The 21,777-nt window shown below is 37.1% G+C and overlaps 2 protein-coding genes across 9 annotated transcripts in view; both read left to right on the top strand.

The window, feature by feature from the left end:
• CCDC91 (coiled-coil domain containing 91) overlaps positions 1 to 21,777 on the top strand; it is a 114,479-nt gene that overhangs the window by 90,473 nt on the left and 2,229 nt on the right. For 7 of the 8 annotated variants that reach the window (XM_068191718.1, XM_068191717.1, XM_068191715.1 and 4 more), the window contains one exon: positions 162 to 275. In XM_068191718.1, the coding sequence (XP_068047819.1) occupies positions 162 to 275 (114 nt within the window). Of the gene's footprint in view, positions 1 to 161; positions 276 to 1,128; positions 1,202 to 21,777 lie in introns of all 8 variants that reach the window. The other variant, XR_010999508.1, reaches the window with a different exon arrangement.
• Positions 1 to 21,777, top strand: part of DDX11 (DEAD/H-box helicase 11) — a 224,842-nt gene that overhangs the window by 12,025 nt on the left and 191,040 nt on the right. The window lies entirely within an intron of this gene.

A 21,777-nucleotide genomic window follows, 5' to 3' on the forward strand; every position in this document is an offset into this window, starting at 1 on the left:
TTTATCAATTTTTATAAAGATGCTGCATACATTTAGGATAACTATAACTGGGAAAAGAGCGTAGAGGCAATAAAAATTTAGCAGGATGAAAAGGAATGACCTTTTATCACATTTGTGATATTTTTTTTTCATATACACTTACATGCTTTTCTTTTGGAAAGGAAATTGTCAAGGAAGCATTAATGGAGGAGCAGAAACAAAGTGAAAAGGCAATCGAAGAAGCAGTAAAAAGGACAACAGAGGAATTGATGGAATATATTAAAGAGCAGAAGAGGGTGAGTTACCAGTGGATAATGGGTTTCATCATGAACTGAGAAACTGATGAAGTTTGCTAAACCTCAAACCTCTCTTAAAATTCATAGGAAAACAGAATTAGGAGCTAGGTCTTAGATATTTCACTAATTTTTTTCAAACAATTTGTTACTATGATACCTTTTCTCATATATATTAGTAGACTTTCAAGTCCCTCACAAGATGAAAAGCACACATTAATCGTTCAGTTAAAATTTATAGCACTTCTTATTACGTAAAGTAACATAAAGACAGGGCATAAATGCTGTCTATAAGATTTAAATTGTGATCTGAGCTCAGATCATAGAAAACATTTCAGTACAAATAACAGGTGCTGTTTTATGTTCACAAATGGACTTTATTGTGCAGTTTTTATGCACACAAAGGCCATTAATTTTTTCCTCTCAACCCATATTATCTGAGAACCTGAGAAAATGTACTGGTATTCTGTTAAGTGTGATTTATAGTCAGTGCATTGGTCTTGTTATGAAATGTTGCAATGTTCTGAAAGTTGTTTTCAGATGTTCTATTCATGCTATAACCTGGCAATTTAATGCTTGTGTATAAACAGAAAAATGTAGCTCAAGGGACTTTGATTTGCTTTCAGTAGGAGGAGAAAAAAATAAAATATTTCTCTCCTTTGAAGCTGTTTATAAAAACATAAGCAAAAAATAATTTTTAGAAACCTCTTTCATATGGCAGTAGCAGCCTGAGCTCAAATTTCAGTATTCTCAATAAACAAAATCACTCAGCTTGAATCTAGTGGGGAATGTTGTCCTGAGAAGGAAGTAGAAATAATGAGTTTGGCCTCTGCTTCTATATTCCCTGCTTTTATAGGTTAAATAATACTATGGGAAATAGGATTTACCTTCAGAAGTTTCACTCTGCTACTAGTTAAGATTGCAGTTGGGTAGTTCCTTCCATTTTGCTGTGTATGGAGACATTTCCTTTTAGCAGGATTTGTTTGATTTGGAAAGACAATTTAAACAGAATCCAGTGCAAAACATGATCCATAAGGATGTTTGAGTGTATCTGAAGTCGGTTTTTATGAAGGGTAAGCTGTAGGGAAGGTGAAAGTAGGTCTACTATTAAAATAAGTTATCATAACTTACCATAACTTATCATAAGTGTCATAAATAAATGAGTCAATAAGGTGTCCAGTGCATATATATATGAAAATATCACCTTCAAAGAAATAAAATCTTTGGTTTATCTGGTAGGAGCATAAATTCCTTTCATTCCATAGAGCATATTCAATTATTTCAGCCAACCTTTTTCTCTTTTTGATCAGTTGACACATATCCATTAATTTTTAAAAAAAATCATACATAAGGAGAACTAGATTTTTCTGGCATAAGACTTATAAAGACTGCCTGTATTAAGGTTGGAAGTGAAAGACTTGTTTAACTCCAAATCATGTAGCATAATAGCTTTTACATGATTACATAAGAAGCAGAGGAAATGGTAAAAACTCATACACCTGTAGGAGTGTAAATATACTTTATGGACTGTGCTAAGAAGTAGCAGCTTATGTAAGGAATTCCTAGAAAGAACGCAGGGAAAATGCCTTGTCTAGGATTTGGAGAGTTTTTTGGGTTTTTTTGATTGACAGGGGCATCCCAGGTACAAACTTGCAAAGGTAATGGGCACTCTGTGTCATGATTGCTTTGAAAATCTGTTTGTAGAACCCTTCAAACCATGGGCACAGCAGTTGTGCAGGTTGCAAGTTGTTTATAAATCTCATAGTTCAGTAGTTTACTACCTATTCACTCCAACTGAATGCTTAAAAAATATTAATTCAATATGTTTTATTTATTATGTATTTATAGCAGCCAAAAAAATGTGATCTAGTATTATTGTGCCTAATTAATTTTTGTGACCATTAGCTGTATAGAGATAAAAAATAGTTATTGAAGTTGGTATACAAAGGACAGAGTAAGTTGCAAGAGGAAAAGTTTTCTACCAAATAAATCTTTTGCTGAATAGGTTATTTAAGGAACTTCTCTAAATCACAAAGATTCACTTCATGAGTTGAGTAGCTAGCCAACAAGCAAATTTTAATTTTTCCTATTTACATTGACATTCATCTCCCCTCAGGAAAATCTACTGCTTGTTTTCTGACAGCAAAGCTGAGGATATTAATCAGTCACTTTTGTCTGCTAATTGTACACAGTTTTTGTTGGCTTTAGAGGGCATATTTTGTCCTGTCAGGAAAAAACTATGTGTTAGGGCTTGAGTAATCACTGGAATGACAGATTTGTTTTTAATGCCGCCCCTGTTTCCCTGGCTGTCAGACACTTGCCATAAATGCACTCCCATCCTGATTTAAGGGTCGGAGTCTGAGAGCAGGGATGTCACCATTATAACAAAACTCTCTGTACTACTGTGTGTTCCCATATGATTTGTGCAGCTGTGCCTCTTAACCTTTAGAAGAAAACAAAACTAAACATTTCTCTGACTAATGTTTACCAAAATACTGCAGAATTGAGAATAGCCCAAGAGATACTTTTGGGGGTTTTGTATTTAATAGATAATTTTTCCTGATATTATAGAAAATAAGGGCCTACTTCAACCACAGTATTTATATTTAAGAATCGCTGGCAAGCTGATGTAAGCCATGTCTGTCTCACAGGAAAGCAAAAGAAAAAGCCAACAAGTTTCTCTTCTGATTTTGCACAGAGGAATTACCCCTTTAGTTTGGTAATAATACAGGTGCTTTTGGAAAACAGAATTCCAGGCTCATCCCAGGGATGTGTGGGATGTGCCAGGACAGGCGGCTTGGCTCTTTGCCACATAACCAGAAGAACTGGAATTATTTTTGCTCTTTTCTGAAAAAGACTTGGAATATTTGGAAAATACTATTTTACCCTTATAAAACACCTCTATAGAAGGTCAGTTTATTCCAGGCAAGAGCAAGTCATACCTCTTCCCACTTTCAGTGGGATTATTCTGCAGTGCAACAAGTATTTACCACTTGAAAGGGGAATTGTACATTTCATTCTGTGCACAGATGCAACGTAGTCACAATGCTTTTGAAGGGAAGAAAAATAGTGATCAAGTTATATCCAAGACAGCAGGACATATCAGACATAATCTGACAGTAAATCAGATTAAAACTGTTTATTTCCTCCATGGTTATCCTTGTTTTACAGGGTTATTTCTAATAGCATACTGTATTTATGGATTGTATTTTGTATGCTTATTTTGTCTGAAGGAAACAAGTAGATTTTTGTTTCCACCTTTTGAGTAGGTTTCTAACAGATTCACTGACTTTTGGGGCTGGTTATGGTACAAAATCCCATTTCATGGATTTTTAAGTGGTATGTGCTATGTTTCATAATTAAATACATTCATGCAGATCGGATTTATCATGAATGCACTTTTAGAACTTCTTGGGGCTTTATGTTTGATTTTGTAGTTTAGCAGCAAAGCCTATAGAAATCTATTGTGAGAGCACCTTTACCAATACAGATTGTGGAAGGTGATCTATTTTACAATTGCTATAACCCCTGTTATCTATGTAGATTTTTTTTTTTCTTAAAATGTGAAGTATTTTCTGTGCAATTTCCTCATTCTTTGATACTTTAAGAGAAGAATTTATGATGAAAACAATGTATTACATATAGTTATTTAAGGTAAAGACTGAAAAGGAATGTGTGAAGCTCAAGTTTAATTAGATTTATCCACCTTGTTGAGAAGAGGCTGCTTCAAATTCATTTGAGTTTTCAAATTGTCTGCGGAATTGTCTGTAATTCACTCCTGAAATCTGACCTTATGAGAAGATATGTGCACCTCTACATAGTTACTCCGTTATTCATCCATCGGAACCATCACAGAAAATGATGAATTTTCTTTAAGTTTTTCTAAAACAAACCTGACTAATAGTTCTCCCTTTACATTTCAAGTGCTGCAGTTGAAATAACATTTTAGTTCTTTACAATATTGGCATAAATGCCTTAGTTATCATATAGGTCACATAATCATTATAAAGACCTTGTAATTTATAACCATTTTTGTGGTAAGAATTAGATCAAACTAATGAGGAAGGTCAGTACAGCAGAAGAGAAATAAGATGTCTGTCTAATGGCTGAAACTGGTTATGATTGTAAAAAAGGATAATGAAAACAATATTACTGCCAGAAAACACTTTCAAACATCAGTTTAATTGGAAATAACTGTGGCTTATTGGCCCCTCTTATCAGACAGAAAAAAAAAATTTCCTTGCTATTGATTTTTAATTTCCTAATTTCAAAAGTGACTTTATCCTTGTAGAAGAATTTCTATACATAATCTGTGTTTCTGTCACTGAGAAATTGTTAAGAGGCTGGACCCATTTTCATCTTATCCATACACCAATCTTCATGTTTATTGTCCTAACTACAATCAAAGCAAATTTTTAAAATTAAAAAGAGATTTAAAAAGCAGTTTGGCTTTCTGTCCAACTAAGAATTGACATAGAGTTCAACTACTGGTTATCTATATTTTGTCTTTCCTGAAGTTATTGAATTGTATGCTTTCTAGACTTTCATTATATGGGTAACATCTCTATTTGGATGAGAAGTCCTTGACCTTCTATTGTTGACTGCACCTTTGCTTTCCTCTCTGTGCTTCCATGAATGATGGTAACTCCTTTTATGATACATCTACTGGCAGTAACCATTGCAACTCCACAAAATCTCCTCTTGAAACGTGAATCCTAATGTAGCTTTAAACCCTAGAGCTCAGAGTCTTTGGGTGCTAATCTCATTTGGATTAGAAAGTACTGCTTTTGCTTTACTTATATTGCCTAAATTTTTTCAACTGTGCACATCCAATAATTATTTTCTTTTAAGTAAATTTGCTCAATTATTTTATTTCTAATAAAGTAGATAGTTACACAACTGACATGATGATGAATGGAACTAAAATAAGAAACCCCTATCAGAAAAAATACTCCATATGAATGTGAAACTATTGCTTTGAAAGGCTTCTAAATTACCTACAAATGTCTTGAACAGAAAATAACTGTTCCCATGTAGTACTACATTATCTTCAGTAACTAGACTGGTATTGTAATTAGTGCAGGTTATTAAATCTAATACTCAGGTTTTTTTTTAATTTATGGTTGACTTTTTGGTTCCAGCAGGTGTGCTGATGTGATTCTATTGAGGACTGATGTGCTTGCATGGTTAAAAAGTGTCTGCTGCAACCATCTTTGGCTCTAGCTTAGAACAATAATAAGGATCCAGCACTCTGCCCTCTTTCTAATTCCATACTCCAGGGGAGGTATGACAAACATAGAAATCTGCTGCTCTCAGACCTGAATCATAGAATCACAATGGTTTGATTTGGTTTGGTTTGGTTTGGTTTGGTTTGGTTGGGACCTGGAAAGTCATGTTGGGTTCCAACCTCCCCACTATGGGCAGGGACACCTCCCACTAGATGACCCAGGACACCATCCAACCCTGTCTTGAACACTTCCAGGCATGGAGCATCCACAGATTCTCTGGACAACCTGCTCCAGTGTGTCATCACCATCTGATTAAAGAAATCCATGCAGTCTGCAAATAACAGTGCAGGGTTTCTACACAGTGCTGTTGATTAGGCCACACTTTGGCCTCACTTTGTTATTCACATTGAAGGGCTTATTTTAAAGATAAAACTTGGAATTCACTCCATTTATTGGGTAGCAGTCTAGAGTATGTTGTATCTTATATTATGCAAGTTAACATTGTGTGTTAGTGGTGGAGCAAGTCCCTGTCCCAATTCCTGGTGCACCCTTTCCTCTGTCTCCTTGGTAAATTGGTGGCTTCTTCAAATTCCCTACCCATGGCAGGTAAATTATTGTTAATCCCTGGTGTGAGTCATGAGTACAGTCTGCTCTCTGAGTCAGATCAATTTTCAACCCAGATTCACATCAGGGTTGCTGTCTTAGCAGTGTTTATGTTAGAAACTCCATACATCCCATGTAGATCCAGACTGCAATATTTCCCATATAGGGGGTAGTTCCTATGCATCATGAGACATCACAGAAGCTGGGATTAGGATCAGCAGGGCTGACTATTCCCTTCTCAGGCAAGAGATCCCAATCCCTTACCTGGAACAGGGGCTATATCTTTCATAGCACCCCTTACTCTAGATCCATCTACATTGAGAGATTACAGAAGGCTGGAGATCTGGGAGAGAGAGAGAGGGAAAAACTAATAGCTGGAGCGACACACTCTCACCTTGAAGACAGTATTTAGGAAAAGAATGTGGGAATACAAGAGATAACTTAAAGAGTTGCTGGTAGGTGTTCCAGTAACAGAGTTCTGATATTAGTATGTCATATCCCTGTGAATAGGAAGGATCCCACCTGAGAAACTTATGTTACAAATTAGTGACTTCAATTTATTGATCCATTTGTGTTAAGCCACTTGCAAAATCGTGTATCAAAACCAGGGAATTTATTTTTGAACTCTTTTAGGTAAAACTTATGCCCTTAGGCAGTTATTATCAGAACTTTGATATGTGTTACTGTTTTGCAAGTTTGCTTGATTTCAAGAGTCAGGCACAGATTTCTTCTGAAGGTTTATTATTTGAAGACAAGTGCAAGTGAGAGAGGTTACGAAAATCAGTATCTTTTATGTTATTAATCTCAAATGAGTGATTTTTTGCCTTTTCTTTAATAATACCCGCTATATTTTAATGTGCCTTAGAACAAAATAGGGTGTCATTACCATTCTTGTTGCTGAATGTTTGGCTTGGCATTTGATGCAAGGCCTCAATTGCAGGCTGACGTGCCAGCAGATGAAGCTGAAAACAAGACTGCGGTGGGCAAACTCAAAGATTTAATTTCAGAAAGAGTGTTTATATTTTCCCTGGGGCCCCATTAATGGGAGTCCAAACCCTAAATGTTACCACCAACACATTTTAACAGACCAGTTTCCCAGTTTTTAAAGTGTGGTGTCACCTTGAGTATTTTTCTTTCAACTTTTCCCCCTTCTTCTGACTTTTAAAGAAAAGCAATGAAGTTGTATCATTTTTGGCTGAATTCAGTGTCATGTTTGGGGAACATAAAGTTCTGTGTAATGCAATAAAGTGGCATTGAAAAATATTTATTCCTATCTTCTGTTTCTGCACCAGTTATTTTAAAACCTCAGCTGCTGCAGGTTATCAGTGCAAAACTTTGTGTTACTGCAGAGCACACCACCATCCAGGGGTCCTAGGGTACCCCGTGGTGATGTCCTGAATCCACCTGATGTCAGGACATCTGTGCCATGCCCAGGGTGAACTTGTGACCAACAGGTCAGTGCCAAGAGAGACTCTAGTGATGGTGTCCCTGAGAGTTCCTTAGCTTAGTTTCCTGCTCCTTCAGCTGGGCCTGTTTTGTGGATTTAATAGGATTAAAGAAACATTTACATTACATTTACAACTTTAGGAGCATTTTCACACTGCTCCTTTACCCAACTCAAAGAGCAGTATATATCCAAAGGATTAAGCCAGGGATTTATGGGAAGTTGTAGTGTAAGATGAGTTTGGTGCACCTGGCTCTCCTTTTCTCCTCTGTGGATAAGGATCCTGAATCAGTGTGATGTATCTGCAGGGGATACAGAAGTGAGCCTGACATTTCTTCCTGAACTTTCAGGTCTCTATAAGCTTTGAAATTATTGTTTCCAAATATTAAAAGGAAATTATAGCCTCCTGTGGAGGAATGTAGTATTTCTATCGATTGATCCTATCAGGCATTTTTCTTCAGAGGACATTTTGGCATTTTTCTGCCACTTTTCAATAGCAAAACATCATGCATTCAATAAAATTTTTATTTTCCTGGAAATTATCGTTCTCTGTCTTTAACAAATGGAAAGGGGGAAAAATACAATTCTCTGCCTCTTAGTTTCATTGAAATAAAAGAAAATTGTTAAATAACCAAAATTATAATTTCCAAACTCTTTGAGTGATCATTTATGCTGATGAAAGCGATTTAGTTGAAACTACATACATAGCCTATTGTAGGGTTTTATGCAATTACTTCAGCATAACATTGACAGAGTTTGAAATTCTTTACTTAAGTTAAAACTGTTTCATATATCCTTTTGTGCTACAGTGTATAAATCTACAAAGACTGAGATTATGCCTGTATTCTTTAGTCAGGCGAGATTCCAGCTGAAACTGAAATCAAGTGGTATTATTACTGAGAAAATATTGTGCTATCAAAGCCAAAAAGGGGAAAAATAACAGGATGAATTATAATGTTCAGCAATGAGATGACTGGATACTCCACTATTTCAAAGCTACTCTTGTGATTGAGATGTATTGTGTTTTTGATCCAATGTATATCATCGTAATTACTGTAAGAGTAACTTTGGATTTCCTCTGCAAACACATAATTATTCAGCTGGCTCTGTGGATATATAGTATTCACAGGAATAAAGACTTGCAGTGTGCACTGTACTAGCATCACCCAGATCTAGATAGATCTATCGGTGGAGAGCGGTGTGGTTTTCTCATCATCAGGTGATTAGGCAACACCTGAGGTCCAGGGAAAGGCAAGGTCTGTCTTCCAGCGTCCCTCTATTCTGCAAGTATTTGATAAGAAGGCAGAGGAGTCTCCCAAATGTCTCTGTTGTCCATTAGGAAGGCTGTCTGTGACAGCAGGAAGCAAGGCATCCTTACACACCTCTGGCCCCCTGCAAGTGAGGCTCTCCTGTGTTACTTCTGATTCATCCCTCAGTATTAGAATTTCATGGTGTAGTTCTGGAATTGTGAGAATTGTAACCAGATCATCTGTTTGAAGATTGGTTGTTTTGTGTTCTGTATGACACTCTCAAAATATGTTTTGCTATTGAGTAGAGAAAAAAAAAAATCAAAGTTCCTGATTAGGTGTGTGGGATTAACCATTTTTAGTGCAACTTGTGACTCTTGTCCATGGACATTTTCAAGAGACCTTTTGATTAACCAAGACTAGGTAACTTAAGGAAAAAAAAAAGAACAGGAACAACAAACCCCAGAAAAATCTATGCATCCATATGTGAAAAATCTATGCATCCAAATCAACATGAATACTCTTATCTTGGCATCCTATTGAGAAGGCTAGATCAGCTGAATTTTGAAGCTTAAACATTTAATACTCAAAACCTTAATTATTTGCCGTCTTTGTCTTTCAAATTCATCTATATGCTTGTAACTGTATTTGTATTTCACTGTCATTTCTTGATTCAGAATTTATGAGAATGTACAACTAGGTATTTTTGTAATATAACAGCAGTTACAAATTTGATCTTTAACTTGGTGTAATCCACATTGCTTTGTACTAAAGGGAAAGTTTAATCAGTTCAATATGATCACTTGGATTAATTAAAGCTAAGAATATCATCTGCAGTTTTATTTTCTTAGTCATAGGTCAACTTCTTGGCTTTTTCCAAGTCCCTTTTTTACCATTCTTTTAGCACCAAGGGGATCCTAAAGAGTCTTAGAAAGTTAATGATGGCTATGCTCAGCAAAGGCATTTTGGCATGCACCTGCAAGGCTGTCACACTGCAAAAGAGAAGAGGCAATTGTTCCACTCTGATTGATTTTATTATGAGTTCTCAGTGCAGAGATCAGAAGTTGGGTCACTGTCTCTGCCATCCCTAGATTTTTGTGATACCATTTTAATTACACTGGAATTGAGGCCCAAAGAGACAAAAACATAGAACATAGAAGCCTCTTTTCTCCATTGTTTCCATGGCATTCAGGGGCAGTTTTGTGGTCTCTGTGTGTTGCAAAGATCCAGAAATCGCAGTCATTTTAACGAGGCGCTCTGTACAATTTCTCTGTCCATGTACCAGGATAAGATAAGCCTAGAGTCCTTGCAGAACCACCACAAAGTCACATTACTTGGCAGATTGTCTTGGCTGTAGAGTTTTGAGGGCATATTATTTTTTTCTCTTGTTCACTGCACAAGTAAAATGAGTAGATAACGTTGTGTATAAGGATGGTTTATTCTGTTCTGAGCTGTTTTCCTACAGCTGAGAAATATTCGTAGTTCAGGGTTTGTTTGGGGTTTTTGTGCTGCTTCTCATTTACACCCAAGTCCTTTTATGTGGAGATACTTGAACCTCAGTAGTTTTATCTGCTTACTCTTTTAGCTGGGGAATTATTTGAGTCTTTTTGTAGTTGGTTATATGCAGGAAAATTCAGAGTATTTTTACCCCAAATCTGCAGCTTCTTTGCTCTTTTTTTCCAGGTATGTCTTTCACTGTTTTTATCCCTCTACTATATTCTGATTTTTAAAAAGTAAATGGGAAAGTTGGCCTTACCATATATGTTTTGATTAATCTTTCCTAAAATTATTTCCTGCAATTGGATTCCTGCAGCAAAGCCAGTGGGATCAAAATTTGAGACTTTATCGAGTTGTCTATGAAGCTAGAGAAACATGTAAAGAAATTTTCTTACCTACAGCAATAGCAATATTAGATAGATGAAGCAAAGGGATGTGGTTTCCTGTTTACTTTTTGCATTCAAATATTTACCCGTGTGTTAGAAATTCAGCAAGATGCTTCAATGACTTATAATTAATAAGTATTTATGTTATTTTTTCTGCTTTGGCTGCAGGCTACTGACTCATATAATTTGGTCAAGTATATTTCTCCCTCCCTTGCCCTTTCCCCGCACCCCACCCTGCTAAACAACAGTTTCTTCTGGTTTGGTTTTTTTTTTTTTTTTTTACTAATGTGAAATGAAGTATTGCCGATGTGAGAAACTGCTGTTTGTGGTTGTATGTGGAAGAGGTTTTACAGCAACTTCTCGGAGCCAGAGATAAGTTTGATAAGAGGATCCATGTTTCCCCTTGAAAGAATTTTCTATCAAGGTTGCTGACATAGAAACCAAGAAAGAAAGAAGGATAAATAAGAGAAACCTGCAACTGTCTATTCCAATAAGAGCTTTGTTTGTCTTTCCTGACCAACGAGTAAACTGTAAACTTAGGAGTTTTGTAGGAATGTATAAAAAGCATGCATGCTATAATAAGATGGGGTTTAAAGCCTTCTGAAAATTGAGTGTTGCTTTGTACTGTGACCATCTCAACTACAACAATTGTATGTTCTGGGAGTAATTTTTCAGCAAAGCCTTGACACAAATTTGCATCTGGAAAAGCAGCAGAATAGCCAGGCAGGCACCCAAAGGAAACTGCTTTGGGGAATATACTCTAACCCTGCTGTTGAGGAATCTCCACTGGCTGGCAGTTGCAGGAAGGATTTGGAGTAGCATGGAGCAGAAAACCTGCAGATTATTGTGTCCTGCTGATTATTTCTCCCTCCTCCTTTAGAATCTTCCTGCCTGTGGTGTTGTAAGTGATGACATGCTGAGAGCCGTGGGTACTCAATCTGTGTGTGTTTTGAAACAAAGAGGTCTTGCCTTTGATGATATTGTTGCAGCTGCAGCTTTATGAACTATTTTGCCAGCAGCTGCCCTGAATTTTGCTGCAGTAGCTTTGCTTCAAACTCCAAACTGAGTTTTCCAGTAAAATGTTACTGTCAGTAAAAAAACATTTGTTCAATCTTCTCAATACTGAAGAAGTCCAGCAGTAAGTGTGGGGTCAAAAATTTCTGTCTGAATAATAGGACATTAACTTTGAATTCCCTGAACCTTGATGTATAATTACTTATCCTAATGCATGTATATTGCCACAGATTTAATGCTAAATTTATCACAGATTTGCTGCAGGCTGTTTTTCCTCATTTAATTTCTTCGTGTGAATCCATCAGCTGTAACATACGATGGTAATTTTAGAAAGATACATGTATTTCAGGTGATATCACCTTTGCCCATGACTTCTAGAATGTCCTGTTTCATCCTGTCACATCTTAAAGTTTCATTAAAATTAAAATCTGGCTGTTATATCAAGTGTTCCTCAGAAGCAAGAGGTGGGATTTTTCTCCTGCTGCTTCTATTTACCAAACTCCAGTGTGTTGTTAGGGGACACTTTGCTTTAGAAGTTGTGGCAGATAGTGTCAAAGTTTCACAGGAACCTTCAGATAATCATGATGCAACTGCAGTCTCCTTGATATCTAGGTAGATTATAATCAGTCTGACTCATTATGTTATTTGTAGCTTCAGCTTTCCATGTAACACAGTTTTTTCACCTCCCAGCCTAAAGCAGTAATTCTCTGTCATGTGTGTTATCAACTACCTGTTACCCTTCTTAGAGGCAATGAAATTGTGCTCATTGTGCTGAGCCTTCTGTTCAGGAAGGATCACATTAGATATAGATGTTTAGAAAGCACCCATGGCAATTGAGTAGCAGTTATACAACTGTGGTTTCACAGTCATGCACATTATTAGGGTAATTTTTTCCAATTTGTATACACCTCAAACACTTATGATGCAATGATTATTTCTGTTTTACATACTTATTCACAGGTAATGCAGAATACATATTCACAGTAACAAAAAATATTGTTCTGATTAATGCCTGTATTTGCTGTTTGCTTTTCAGTTAGGCTTAATTAATCCAGTTCTGTAGATATCATCTGGGTATTGTAAAGCAATTCTGTGAGCATGACTCAACATGAGCCCATCAGATAACATTTTTTTAATTGGCTGAATAACAATAAAAATTTTTATGTGTAGGAAGATTGTTGCTGCTTTTAACCAAGCGTGGTTACTGTGGATTAATTTGGAACATGTTTGCATACTGACAAATGAAACAGATCTTTGATACCAGATCTGTCACCCAGCCCTGCACTCAGGGCTTTTCAGGAAGCATAGTCTGATAGTCTTCAGGCATTTTCCTGGAAAGGTGGCAATTTGGGTTTATGAAGCTCCACAGAAGCCCTGTGTAATCTCTACCAAGTCATATGGAGCTGTATTAAATCAGGATGTGATAGTGTCCAAGATTGACTTGGTTACTTAAAACAGTTGGAGATTAGGAGAAAACTTAAGAACTTCTGCGCTATATGAGCATTCAGGCTCTGACAAGCCTGGATAGAAACCAGTCTGAGTCACTGTCTTGGTTTGAAAAGACAGGTGTCTGCTAAGGAAGGCAGGAGCCTCCCCTGAACTGGAAAATGTAGACCCCTTCCCTCTGAATTGTTATAATTTTGAAATTAAGGGGCTCTCAGGCAAAGATATGGGAGCAGGAATAACAGTTCTTTTTTAGGAAAGAAAATTAAAATAATATAAATAATGCAGTAATACAAATCAACTGACAGAGTCAGAATACGACCTGACACCCTGTGGGTCAGGGCGTTGGTAGCAGTCCAATTGAAATGGTGGCTGCAGTCCTCCTGGAGTGACAGATGTGGTTCTGTTGAAGCAGTGATCCTGTAGAAATGGGTGTAGTCTTCCTCTGAAGGTCCTGTGGTGGTGTAGATGGGGCTGGTCTTCCTCTGGGAATCCACTGGAAAAGGCTGCTGCTCCTCTGGGAATCCACTGGAAAAGGCTGTCCTGGTGTCCCAAAATCTCAGATTATATCCAGTTAGGAATGCTTGGCTCCTCCCCCTAGGCGGAGCATCTCCCAATGGGATGATGTAACTTTTATCAGCCATGCAGTGATATTCAACGGCCCATTAACAGCAGATGTCTCCCCTAGAGAGGAGGCTTGGTTTGTGGAAGAGATAAAGAAAACTGCCCAATTAACAGAAGATAACTGCCCTGCCATACCTCTAACAGATGGCAAATAGAATACACACATTACCTTGCAATCTAGGATAGTCGCTTATAAATCCTTTATTTAGGTGCTGTTGTAAAGTTCTAGTTCTCTTTTTTTCATATCAGAGGAAGTGATCTGATGAATTTGGCCACATTGTCTTTAGTATTCTGCATGTGCCTGGCTTGTGGAGACTGTAATCCATTGTGTTTCAGAAGCTCTGTAGGCATTTGCGAGGGCCAAATATTAACTATTTGACAGTCAGAGATTTTGAAGGCACTGTTTGCATGTGTTCCGGTATGTTTGTTTTAAGAATCTTAAATCTGTGACTTAAAACCACAGCAATCAGATTGCTGAACCAATCAGCAATTATAGTAGCAAGTATGGTAACTTTTTTTTAGTGTATGGCAATAGTCTATAAATAATTGTTAGAAAAGAAGAAAGCCCATGTTAGTAACCTATTAAGTAGGTAGGTCACTGAAGAGATTTCTCATGTGCTAATGCACATAAATATTCATTATTATTTTTGTGGGCTTAGAAAATGCCTATTTTTCACCTTCTACAGTAGTCTGAGCAGATGCTGCAATGATTTTTAGTTCTTTTTGCACATGATCTAATTTCCTTGAAAGCAAATTTCTTTCTTGTATTTATATGAAGAAAAGCTAGTATTTTCTTACTTTCCTAAGTCCAGCTGGGAGACAGTGGAGATTCTGAGCAGTTTGACAGGCTGTTTTCCCACTACCTTCAGCAAACTAGGCAAATCTGTTTTAAAGATGTGTCCAACATATGGTATTATTTTAATGATCAAATTCCAAGCATAAAATCCTTAAGGTTTAGAAGTTGCAGCATTATTTATTTAAAGGGGAAAAAAACCCAAATATTTTCACATGGCAACATAATTTATTAAACATCACTCTTTCCTAGAGGTTGTCTTGAACACTGATGACTTTCTAATGTGTGGGAGATACTATATAAATTACAGCCATGAAGAACCTTGTTTTTATATACTTAGTAATTGTTATCAATAGTAGAAATTCACAGGTGGACAGACAAAAATGTCCTGTCCTGGGATTAACTCTAAAATAAGCTCTGCTGCACATATGTACCATTTGGATCTGTTTTTCTTCTCATCCATTATAGAAATGAGAGGAAGTAGTTCATTGTTTCCTCATCCAACTCTAAGATTTGCATGTTCCTCAAGGTAATAATTTTTCTATATGGTCTATTTAATGTGCTAGGATTTTTTTAAAGCCTGTTGGATCTGTGGGGAGAAGTTCATTTTTTGGTGTTAGTGTACTGAGAAAGACTTCTGAACCCAGTTTTACTAGAAAACATTAGCATGTGGCTAAATTTCTGCAGTTACAAAACCTTTAAGGATTGTCTCAGGCTCATTCGCTGGACTGGGTTAGATGTGGGGGGGAAAAAACCCAAACAAAACCTGTCTGTATATCATAAAAATTGCCCTTGTCTTTGAATTTTCCTCAAAGAGGAGCATTGACCAATCAAGCAATGAAAAGACACTGATGAGTGTTTAATAACACTGCAAGGGTCTGTTGGACTGCATTTGTTGGCCAATATCCAGTACAGTGGAATCTTAGCACTGAGGTGCAATAGTGCTTTTCACCATCAACTGGGCCAGCAGGAGCCTGCAAAAGTTAAGGTTTTGATCATACATGAAAAGCCATTATTTTTCAAAAATACTTTGTCTCTAAAAATATTTAGAAAGTATCACAGATTTAAAATGCAACAATTTATTCACTATAATTGAAGTTCAGACCATTGTTCAGAAAGACCATAACTGTAATTTATAGCTCGGACTGATGCTGAAATAGTTTTAAAACAATTACATATTGTTAGGTAATTATTGTAAGGTACAGATGTACAGGTAATTAGGATAAACAGAAATTCCTAAAGGCAAATTCAGTTGCAACATCAGTGGTTGACTCTAAGCAAGAAGTTGTGTTACATCTGGATTCCCTGCTCCAGGAGCAACTCAGCATATTTTTAACATGTTGTCATTGTCAAGCAAGTCCCTGCACAGAGGAGGGAGTGCCACTGACAGAATTTTTTAGCAAATTATTTATATACATGAACAAATCAAGCATCACTATAATTTCTGCCTTATACTTAAGTAATGTATATTCCCAATTCCACTGATTTCAAAGGGACTTAAATTCATTTCTCTAGTCCTTAATAAGTAAGTATAAAAGTATTTAGAAAAGAAGCCTGTCATCATCAGCACTTTTGACTGGTGTTCTGCTCTCCATGGACACATCCATCTAAGTGTTGATCAAACAGTGAACAGTCAGAACTATAAAAGAAAATGAAAAATTATTCCAGAGCCTTTTCAAGTAAAAATAGGAATTGTTAGTTTAGTCTTATATTAATTTTCTTCCAAAAAGATGTTTAACTAAATTATAAAAAAACAGTCTGAAGTATGCCTGTCATCATTCTTCAATTTGTACTTTATTTCATAGAAATTTTTTTTAGTTAGAAAATTTATATAATACAAAACCATACAAACTAATAGGAAATGGAAATCAATTTATTTGCAAACAGCAGACAAAGCTTTAGTATATTTATCAGGAATAAAAATACATAGAGAAATTAGGACTAAATTAGCTAGGGTAAACTACTTTACCAATTATTGAAACAAAGCTTCAATTGTTTTACCTCCAGTGTCAAAATGTCCCCTTTGTATTGAACATTCATCAGAGAGGGGACAAGAAATATATAAGAATGCTTATACTGCAAGTCCTTTAGAAAATATTAAATTATGCCAGACTGATGTCTATGAATAATTACCTGTGGCTAATCAATATTTACCTTAAAAGAAATGCCTTGGTGAGGAATCCTATTCCACAGGCAACCAGCAGCTACTTGTAAACACTGGATAAATGGAAATCCTTATTATTAGTCCCTTAAATCCACCTTCAGAACCCATTCTCTTCACACATCCATCTCTGTGTTTTCAATTCTCCAAAACATTCATTCACATTTGAAATTTTCCTGTCATTGCATGAACAAGATTTTCTTTGAGTAACAAGGATACTTTTGAGAATTTTAAGTCTTCCCCCACTGCCCCTTCCTCCTGTATGGATGAACATAAGTGTGAATATCACTGCTGAAATATTTTCTTTATGAACTTCTTTGCATTTTTTCCTGGCAAAACAACAGGACTCAAAAACTTACTTTTGATTTTATGATCTCAGGGAAATTGCTCTGCTTCGTTACAATATAATGGTATTATTTTTTATTTATTTTATGTGTGATCAACTACAAAAACGTCAGTAATAAGAGTACAATTAAAAGCTTTCTTCCTCAACATCTTTGCTCTTTTTTAATCTCTGGTCATTGCATTTGTTGAATTTCATGATAAAAAGAAGATTTCCATTTTTACTCATGTTAGTATCACAGAGCCAGTGTAGTGAGCTGAACTGCTACTGAATACATTAATCCTCTAATTATCATTTGAAGTACAGGTACATTTTTCAATATGTGTTTGAATAAATGTAGCTACTATTCCTACATCTGCAAATACATTTGGTATTGGGAAGTTGTGGTATGTGAGAGATAATTTTGAAAAATACACTTTTAAACGGTCATATTTGTACAGACAGGAAAACTGAAGAGCCATATTTAAAATTAATTTTATTTTCTTCACTTTTCTGGGTGAACTTCAGGCCATAGTGAGATTAATTAGAAAATATACCTTTACTGTGGTGAGATTAGGATTTTATCTCATAACTTTCAGTGCTTAACCTAAAATTATATTTTCCATGTGCTATTTTATTAGTTACTAGAATGGGAGAGTATAATTCTTACATAGAGCAATTATTTATAGAGTTCTGACTGGGTTTCTCCTCTAGTAATTTGAAGTCTTTTTAAAAGTTGGTGAGTATTTAATAGAGGAAGATAAGTATGAATGCCATGAAAACAAACTATTTGCAAGTAGATATTGCAAGGGGAAGGTATGAAGGATGTGCACGCTCAGTTGTTTGTGTAAGAAACTAATTTCTACTTTAGGCATCACTCATGCAGACTTTCTTCCCATTTCACAGAAAATTTGAAAGATAAGCTAAATCTAGGAAAATGTAGAATGGTGGTTAACTTTGGTTTGAGCTGTGGGTGGCTGAAGTGATGCAGGGGAACTTAAAGTGATGTGTTGACTTAAAGATAAATGGAGCAGGCTGGGGTAGAAGCATTCTCCTGGTGGTAATACAGTGTCTTTTTTTTTTTCTTTTTTTTCCATTTCCCAAGTCCAATTCTTGCATCCGCTCAGGAGTTCTGCTGCAGCTTGTGCCTTCTGGTCATGCCTTGCGTGGCCCCAAGGCACATCATCCTGGGTGGCCTATGGATATGACTGAGGTGAGACCCCACATCCGAGGGTGTCTCATCCAGGCATCTTTAGCCAGAAACAGTGTGGGGATGCACTTAGATCTGAGAACTGGACTGAGGCTTTAAAGAGAGGGGAACAAACAGCACTGAAGGTGTTGGACAGTCCTGCAAGACTCTGGTCATTTTTGGTAAATGAAATGTCTGAAGGATAGTGGGAATTTATGGAGTGGAATTCAAGTGTTTTTTTCCAAATCTCATATATCCAGTTTCTCAGCAGGATCCATACAAGTGCCTAGAGAGACAACCTCTGGTTCTTAAGGAAAAAAAAAAAAAATCTGTACAGAGTTAAAAGATGCTGTTGGGTAATTTAAAATAATGAAGTTATGTAACATTAAAGCTTTGAGCAAATTAAAGTTCCACCAACTGGACACAGTCTAAAGAATTTGGGAACTTTGAACTAATAGATTTCATAGAGTGAAAGGGAAATATTAACTAGCAATGACAACAGTGACAGTATGGTGTCGGAAAATGCCCTTTCTTGGCAGATCTCAACCAACATGATGCATTTTTCAGCATCTATAGAATCAGAACAGTTGTGTTGGTTTGGTTATGTGAATACTTCACTCCAAATATGTTATTCATAATGATTACATTTGCATATAAGTCACATTTGAATCTTCCAGATGTCCATTTATGTTTGTTTAAATCATGAGGTCATTCAATGAAATGAACAGGACCTAAAAATATAGGGAAAAGACTGTTTGGAAAAGTGAGATTTAGAATATCTTATAAATTTTCCCATTTTGTGGTATATTATGCAAGCACAGCATATGAGCACAGGAGCACAGCAATGTGGAGGCAGTCTTCAAGAAAGCTGTATCCATTGCTAATAGTTCATTAAACAATATATTATATAACAAAGCTTCATTTATTTCTATTTCCCAGCCAAGCCAATTTTCCCATTAACAAGCATGATCTCCTTCTGAATACATTCAAATGTACCATTTTCAAAGAAAGCATCATTGCTTCTCTATTTCTGTTATGTGAAGATCCCAAGTCTTTCTGGATTTTTTTGTCATTTTCTGTAGCATTGAAGATTTTTAGAATGTCCTGCTCAAGGCAATGCATATTCACAAATGGAGCAAACAAGGGGAAACTGAATTCTCAAGTTTTATGTTATTGCATTTACATAAATGTTTAACAAGCAATAAACTTTTCTTATGCACAAATGGAGATTAGCAACTAACCACTTGAGTTCAACAAAGGCTCCTCAAATGGGTACTTAATTCATTTGAGACTTTTAAAATCTTGCTCAAGCGTGAAGAAATTCTGGTTTGTTCGTGCTGCAGCCAATCACTACACACATTAAACATTTACTTTAGTAGTTGGTGAAATAAATTTAATCCTATACAATTTGAGATTGCAGCCTTGGTAAAGAAATTGAACAGCAACATATCAGAACACACACCTGGTGAGCTACTCTGGTCCCTTTAAAGCAGAATTTGCAAGGAAAGGCTGCATGAAAAGAAAACGGCGAGTTTAGCCAAAGCTCGTGCTCAAAGCTCAATAAAGAATTGTCTAAGAGTATAATGATATAACATGCAATAAACATGCACCAAATTCAGTTTCATGCTGAGCTTCTCCAAGTGATATACCTACCAGAAACAAAAGAATCAGATGACATAATGTGAGAATTGTTTTAATTAGAGAAAGAGGTATCTCATGTTCTTTCTTAACATGCAACAGATGATATTATGTGAACTGGGCTGTATCTGTCCTTTCATTCCCCAAAGAAATATGGATCACAAGCACAAAAAACAATCTGCAAGCTTCTCCAAGCAAAATGTTTTGGTCCAGAAGATACAAAGGAGGCAAGATACTTTTCAAATCAGAGAAAATGCACCAGCACAACAGAGTGGGGATTTTTTGTTCCATTGTTCCACACTCTTCCAGATACAGCTTCTTTAGAGATTAGTTTGCTGTTTCTTCCATTTTCTTGTCAGTAGCAACTGTTACTTGAATATATCAAGAACAGACTTTACTAACATTTATTTGAACTAGATCTGCTTTAAAATCTGTTGTAATTCAGTGGGCTAGGTTCTCATCAGGCTGTGTATGGAGCCTGTGGAGCCTTCCTGTTCTGAGGAGGCTGTAATCTGATTTTAAGACTCCTCCCATGGGACACCTGATAAAACCCCACGGCCCTGGGTCTGCTCTGCTCTCGGCTCTCTGGGCTTTGCTCCGGCTCTTGGGCCTCTGCCCCCCTGTTCCCCCCGGCATGGGGTGGGGGGGAATAAAGTGGACTCTCCTGCTGAACAGCAGAGACTTGTCTCATCTGTTTTCCCTGCTGCTGGTGGTGGCCTCCCTGGATCACGATTGGCACCGCTGCCACACACTGCTACAAGGTTGTGTATGGAGCCCTAATGCCTGCTTTTGCAGAGAGATGCAGAATTCTGAGCAGCTGAAAATTGACAGAAGTAGATGTGGCATCCCGGACCTAGGTCCCGCGGGGAAGCCCGCCGGTCACAGGTCTGCAGGAGCCCCAGATGACTAAAGCTCGAATCCATCAAATAGACGGGTCGGCACACGGAGCGGTGCAGTTCTCAGAGGTTTATTCAAGGCAGGAAAAGGCAGGAAAAGGTAAAAGGAGCGAAGGGAGACAACCTCTTGAGAGGGGAGCTACCCTGAGTGCCTGGACTCCGAGGTCTGGGTGACCAGAGCCCTCGGAGCCCCGGCCGAAGGAGGGGATAGGGGTTATATCCGAGAGAGAGGAGGTGGGGTCGGGGTACATACCTCCAATGGGGTGAGATCTTGTGGGAGGGATAGGGATAGTACGAACCAATGGGAGATAAGGGAAGGAGTGGTTACAAGGAGGGAACCAGTAACAGAACTTAGAACAAAGAACTTTCCAGAACCTGGGATGGTACCATTGCTTAACTGACATTAACTGGGGAGGGTACACCAAATGATGGACATAGGGAACGGTGGGAATCTTATTACCATGCCCCTACACCACAGTAGTTTCCCATGGTAATCCCGGCAGATCTTTTCTAAGACCTCCTCCCACAAGTAGAAACACAGGCAGACCAGGTGGGATGGGGCTCTGAGCAACCTGGTCCAGTGGGAGGTGCCCCTGCCCATGGCAGGGGGTTAGAACTGGATGGTCTTTAAAGTCCCTTCCAACCCCAACCATCCTGTGATTCTGTGCTTCTATTACTGAAGGAGAGTTTTATGATTGTGTGGTGTTTAGAAAATACGTGTGTTTTCTGCTGGTGACTAGATTTGATACATTCATCTCTTGTTGAAACAAATTGCCAAAATATTCTAACTACTCAGTTTTGCATAAATTAGAGGAACTTAAGGAGGAGAAAAGCACAGGGTCATAAAAATGTTTCCCTTTGTGTATTAAATCACAGCACTGCAACCTTTTCCTGAGTGCATTTTCAAAGTGAAGTGAGAAGCTGTCACTATCCTTGCCTTGCATTCTGAGTTGATATGTTTTAAAAAAGGCTATCTGTTATAAAATAAAATGGGCATTCATTTGTTGGAGCAATTAACCA

Source organism: Anomalospiza imberbis, chromosome 5, assembly GCF_031753505.1.
Source record: "Anomalospiza imberbis isolate Cuckoo-Finch-1a 21T00152 chromosome 5, ASM3175350v1, whole genome shotgun sequence".
NCBI lineage: Eukaryota > Metazoa > Chordata > Aves > Passeriformes > Viduidae > Anomalospiza > Anomalospiza imberbis.